At 54.6% G+C, this 6,669-nt stretch overlaps 1 protein-coding gene across 1 annotated transcript; it reads right to left on the minus strand.

Annotated features, from left to right (window-relative positions):
- Positions 1-5,286: 5,286 nt before the first annotated feature.
- LOC122416730 (glycine-rich cell wall structural protein 1-like) lies at positions 5,287-5,895 on the minus strand. The gene has a single exon (XM_043429772.1). The coding sequence runs from the start codon at positions 5,893-5,895 to the stop codon at positions 5,287-5,289; it is 609 nt and encodes a 202-aa protein (XP_043285707.1).
- Between the last annotated feature and the right edge of the window lie 774 nt (positions 5,896-6,669).

Consider the following 6,669-nt stretch of genomic DNA (forward strand, 5'->3'; position numbering starts at 1 on the left):
AAAACATTGTTTAAAGACGGTAGGAGATATAATTTGGATCTCCTCCGATGTCATTTCACAGGGATTTTTTATCCGTAAAGTTCCATAGATGTTTACAAGTCGTTCCATAATCGAGCACTTTTCACAATTTCTACGTCTGGGTCTTGAATCAATATGAGTTCGCACCTAGGGTTGATTAAAATGATCGAAACACAATTGATATGATTGCACATCCGCATCACACTGCAAGTACTTGGGTAAACGATCCCACAACGAAGGAATAGAATTACTATAATGCTTTAAAAGCAAAGCCTTCGGCAATGACTCAAGTTCATTTTCCGTTAATGTCGATGGATGTTTCGCTGGATGGATAGCATACATACTCGCACACCTTTCCATCGCGACGTTTACTTTCAGAATAAGCGTTCCATGTGAAATTTTTTTTTTCTCGGAAAACATTCAAACAACTCTCAAGTCAAAAATTCGGGGAAGGGCAGGTGCATTTTGAACAAAAGAAATCTCGTCGGATCTTGCGCCATCTCAGGAATGTAGAGATATGTAACACCGGACATTTATCATTAGACGTGGTGTGACGTGCAATTCTCGGAATAACAATATATTTTTTCAGATACAAGTCTCAAGTGAAAAGTCGGGGGAGGGGCATTTTCGAAAGAAATCTCATGGAAACTGGCACCATCTCAGGAATGCAAAAATATGTAAGACACATAAATTTGTCACTAGAGTAGTGCTTTGGTCCGATAATTGAGATCATTTCTGAAAAGAGCAGGTCACTTTTTCAAAAGAAAATTCCGTCCAATGCAATCTGATGATCACACCGGAAACATAAATCAGTCATTCGAGGAGTGCGGCTGTCACAACCGACGTAAATTTTTGTTAAATTATAATTAATATTAGATTAATCAACTACCGAACTTATAAGCACTCCCACTCGAGCCTTACACATTGCCATATATAGTCAAGTCATTCATCCGTATGCGACACATGACGACCACACCCATGTATCGACACTCGAAACCCTGTATACACAACAAACCACCGAGCGACGCTTGAACCCAAGACGCTTAGGCCATAAACTTAAAGCCCCCACCCGACACTACACGAACAACACTACGAAGATGACACATCCAGTTCCCCTAAACTAGATCTGAGAATCCAAAAGGCTTAAAACACTTCCGTTTCCCCCACTAATTTCCGATTTTGGCTCCTATAAAAGGGCGAGATTTCTCATCTTCAGGGCAGTCCGTTCCGTACCTAGAGTCACGATTATACTGTTAGCAGTAGTTCGGTTGTCATTCGGTTAGCCGTCTTATACTTAAACTCTGACCGAACTCCGGGTCTTCTGTAGAAGAGAGCGAGTCGAGTCTTTCTACTAAAAATTAAAGTCCATTTCTTAGATTGGGACTTAGAATAAATTCGAACGTCCGCTTCTCGGACCTAGAATAATTTGCACGTCCGCTTCTCGGACTTATAATAATTTCCGCTTATCCGCGTAACTCAACATTGTCAAGTAAGCTACAACGAATCGAAGTAATCAAAGACACCTTTCCGGTAAAGCACTTAACAATATATCTCATCAAGTTTGTATCCTTCAATTGTATTTTACTAACATTTCATTTTAATATCGGAATATATGGAGAATCCTAAATCTCTCTATCTTATTCCACTTTTGTAATTCTACTAACCCTTTGTTTTCATTAAAGAGTGTATAAGGAATCCTAGATCTCTTTATTCACAACCTTTAATTCCCTTTCCTCAGTCGTAACCAAGATAAAGCAAGACTTCTCGAGGTCTATCGGCGTGCGCCCACGACACTCATGACGAGTATATCTTGTGACGGGGTTTTCGTCACTAGTGGCTGAAACGGTTGGAAATAAAGGGGGGTAAAAATTAAATAAATAATAAGCCGAAATTTCATAGAAGAAAATAATAACAAAAGAAAATGGGCTTTATTTCACAAGATATTCTCCTTGGGCGCCAGTTAGTTTTTATAATAAAAATTAACAAAAATAAATCTCGTTGGGTCTCGAATGTTAACAACAATTACGTCTAGAGCGGGGGAAAATGTACAAAACGAGGCTAGCTCGGAGGGAGAAGAAGAAAACGGGGAAAAATGGCTCAACGCTTTTGAGACTCACAATCTTCGGGTCGACGGGCACCTGTCGCTCAGGCGTCTTACATATACCCGTGAGTTTACAATAGAACACAATAATAATAATAATGCACTGAATTACGACGCGCAAATCAGCAAATAACTCGAACGGCGAGGGGCGAAAGGGAGGGGGGGGGGGGGGGGGTAGATCACGCGAAAAAGGGGCTTAAATCTATCACCACAGCACTCACTCGCGTTTAAAACAAAAAAAATAATAATGCCAAGATAATTACTCGGAGCACAGGGGGAAAATCGATAACGAGCCAGAAGGGCTCGGAGAAGTCTCGATAGCAATAGTTGCAATTGTTCAATCGACCGGCGAAATTGAGACGTGAGCCCCGACGAAAAATGGCGGAACGACCACGTGTTTTTCGTCGCGGCGTTTGGAGAGTGAAAACGACTTACTTGGCGTCGCTTTTATGCGTCGTACGATTTCTAGCTCTTAGATTTACTCCGATGGTCCTCAATACCAAGCCGGTGGTCGTTGAAACGGGATCACTGGGGAAAACGAAAAACTATTCGTGAAAACTGGGGGAACTGGGCCGTGGCACGCACGCCGGGGTCGTGATGGAAGTGATTCATCTCCGTGCTCGCTCATCGTCCTTCCTCATTGCGCATACATTATCGATTATGGATCCTTGCGCGCGCCGATGATTGTCCAATCGGACTCCTTTATCTCGCGCAGGAGTAGCGATTCGGTGACGAGGGAGGGTGAGGAAGGAAAAGGGCTAACGACGAGGGCTATCGATTGGTGATTGATGGCTTGACGGCGCGGCGCTGTTATCAGTCGACTCGATCGATGGCGCCGCCTGGACGAAGCTCGGCCTTACGCGCGAATTTTCGGTTGACGAACTCGTGATAACAGCTGGGCTGATGCGTGGCGGCCGGTGTTAATTCTGTCCTAGCTCGGAACCTCGACGCCAGGGAACTCGTTCAATGATTTTCTCGAATTGGAGACAATTCCTCCTCGAGAATACGTTCGATGATGGTGGTTGGTTCCATGACTCGGTTCCGATAGCCTTTATCCGATGTTCTAGCCTTTTGGGATTCGGGGAAGGGGCTTTTTATCAGTGGGAGGGAATTACTGGGGGCAGGACTCGACGGGGACTCTCGTTCGGGGGGAAGGAGGATTGTAGTCCGCTGAGTTTCAGTTGTAGACGATGCGAGCGAGTGCCAAAACGGCCGAAGAAACTTATGACTAATAACAATAGTGAAGCAGGGAAATTAATAGGCGAAATTACATAAGAAAATTATACAGTTCGCAGATAATTAAAAATACAAGAAAAAATATAGCGATTTTTGACGCTCCGAAAGTGAGTGAGCGATGTGGTGGATCCCACCACGACGCGGGGCGTTGCGGCTCTGCCACAACGTCACAACTGGCCGACTACGCCCTAGGCGCTATCGGCCAGGCCGTGGACCCCTGGTACACCGAGAAAATGGAAAACGTCCGAGAGTTCCCCTGGAAATACCCCAACTGGAAAATCCACGAAGACAAGCTATACTACCACAGCCCCCACCACCTAATCGAGTCCACCCTAACCGACCTCGATTCCTGGAAACTAGTCCTGCCCCTGGAAGCCCGCCCCCGAGCCCTGCACCAAGCTCACGATTGCCCCCAAGCCGGCCACCTGGGAGTCGAGAAGACTCACCGCAGACTCTCCCAAGACTTCTACTGGCCCGGCATCTATCAGGACGTGGCCCAGTACGTTACCCGTTGCCCTACCTGCCAGCTTCACAAGGTCCGACAAGGTCCCCCCAGCGGTCTGATGCGAGAGCGCACGACCGAGAGGCCGTGGGACGTCGTGGCCGCCGATGTCATGGACCCCTTCCCCCCGAGCCGGTCCCAGAACCGCTACATCATCGTCTTTCAGGACTTATTCACCAAGTTCGTCGTGGCTAAAGCCGTGCGGGCCGCCACGGGACGGACCATTATGGACGCCTTTCACGCGCTCGTACAGAACCACTGGGGGAACCCGAAGTACCTGCTGACTGACAACGGGACGGAGTTCGTCAACCACGTCGTCACGCAACACCTGAGCGAGAGTGGGATCCGCCAGACCACCGTTCCCCCGTACCACCCCCAAGCCAACCCAGTGGAAAGAGTCAACCGCACCCTAAAGACCATGATCTGCTCCTACGTCCCCCTGGACCAGCGCGACTGGGACAAGCACCTCGGCGACCTATGTTTCGCCCTCAACACCGCCGTGCACTCCTCCACCACCATGACCCCGTTCTTCCTCAACACAGGCCGGCACCCCCGCCCAATCAACGCCCTCCAGACCGAAGACCCGCACCCTCAGCCCCTAACCCCCGGAGATCCTGCCATGTGGGCCAACCGGATGAACCGGCTGGCCTATCTGCAGGATTTCGTACAGAGGCAACTGGGCATGGCCGCCCGGCGGCAGGCCAAGTATTACAACCGTGGGCGCAAGGACGTCCGGTACCAGGTCGGCGACCTGGTTCTCCGGCGACACCGCGTCCTCTCCTCCGGCGCGCAGAACTTCGCCGCGAAGTTAGCCCCCCGTTTCGAAGGCCCCCACAAGATCCTAAAAGTCCTCTCCCCGGTAGTCTACGAAATCGATGACCCAAACAGCCGCAAGAACCCCCGAGTCCACATTAAAGACCTGAAACCCTACAAACCCCCCTGCACCGTTGAAGACGACGGCGAGCCCGCCGTCGACGTAATTATCACCGGCCCGGCTGCGCCGGGCGGCGAGCCCATCATCGACGTCATCTACACCCAGCCGAACTCCACCGACGATCGGCCACCGCCTGCCCCCCCCCGCGGCGCGCGGGACTACGGTCCCGCAAACCGGCCGTGTAGCCCGGAACGGTCCTCCCCATCGGCCTTACTGCCGCCGGTTCAACTCCATTCGCTCAACAGCCCCGCTTTATTAAACTTTCTTTTACCCCTGCGCACGTACACCCTATCGCAACCCCTGCTTGCCTGCACGCTTTCACCAACGCTTGTTTGCTTTTCTTTTTTTCTCCTTGCACAGCATGAGCGGCCTGCTTTTGGCCCGTAGGCGCCGCGTCATCCGGCCGCCATATAGGCTGCCGTTCGGGACCGCGACCCCGTACCCCTACGCCATCTGGCGGAACCCCCTCGCTCCCGTCCCCCTTTCCATCCTCCCCTACCCCAGCACCGAGGCCCCTACGTTGTTTTCCCACACGTGGGACGAGGAGTGCCACTGCGTGGCCTGCTCGCCGCGCGCACCACGCGACCCCCCCCCCCCCCCTTTTTCGGTCCACATGACCCTTCGCCCCGAATCCCCTCCTGGTTCCCTCGCCCCGTTGGGGTGCACCATCCCCGAGCCCCAATCCTCCTCCTCCGAGTCCGGGACCCTCACCCCCTCGACGGTCGCGCAGTCGCCCTCGCCCCCCGCGATGGAGGTCGACCCGGCCGACACCGCGGAGGTCACGCGACGGCTGACCGCTGTCGCCCGGATGCTGGCCCCGGAGCCCGACCCACCTAAACGACCCCAGCCACCGCCACCCCCGTTCCCTAGTTCCGCCTGGCCACCCCTGCCCCCACCAGCCCCCTTCCTCGCCTCCGAACCCTCATCCCCTCCGCGGCGAACGGTACTCCGCCGTCGCTTCGACCCAGCCACCTTCCCTGACTTCCCCACCTCCCCCGCCGCCCTCCTGGCGACTGCCCAACCCGCTCCCCTCCAGCTCCTCCTCCCCCGACCCCAGATCCCGCATCCCGATACCCCCCGCCCCAGGACCGCCTCGCCAGCCATCCCAGCCCTGATGAGCCTCCGAGTCCCGCCCCCGCCGACCCTATTCCCCCCGCGCCCCCTCGCCGGGGCCTTCCATCCCTCTTCCCGTCCGCCGCGGCCTCAAGCTGCTCCCCTCGCCCGCTCCGAGACCCCGTCCGACCGTTCCCTCAGCCCTCGCCCCCGCCGGCCGTATTCCCCCCCGCGTCCCCTCGCCCACTCATTCCACCCCTCTTCCCGCCCCCCTCCCCCGTCGTGGCCAGGCGGAACTAGGGAACGGGGGTGGCGGTGGCTGGGGTCGTTTAGGTGGGTCGGGCTCCGGGGCCAGCATCCGGGCGACAGCGGTCAGCCGTCGCGTGACCTCCGCGGTGTCGGCCGGGTCGACCTCCATCGCGGGGGGCGAGGGCGACTGCGCGACCGTCGAGTGGGTGAGGGTCCCGGACTCGGAGAAGGAGGATTGGGGCTCGGGGATGGTGCACCCCAACGGGGCGAGGGAACCAGGAGGGGATTCGGGGCGAAGGGTCATGTGGACCGAAAAAGGGGGGGGGGGGGTGGCGTGGTGCGCGCGGCGAGCAGGCCACGCAGTGGCACTCCTCGTCCCACGTGTGGGAAAACAACGTAGGGGCCTCGGTGCTGGGGTAGGGGAGGATGGAAAGGGGGACGGGAGCGAGGGGGTTCCGCCAGATGGCGTAGGGGTACGGGGTCGCGGTCCCGAACGGCAGCCTATATGGCGGCCGGATGACGCGGCGCCTACGGGCCAAAAGCAGGCTGCTCATGCTGTGCAAGGAGAAGAAAAGA

This window comes from Venturia canescens, chromosome 10 (genome assembly GCF_019457755.1).
Source record: "Venturia canescens isolate UGA chromosome 10, ASM1945775v1, whole genome shotgun sequence".
In the NCBI taxonomy this organism is placed as follows: domain Eukaryota; kingdom Metazoa; phylum Arthropoda; class Insecta; order Hymenoptera; family Ichneumonidae; genus Venturia; species Venturia canescens.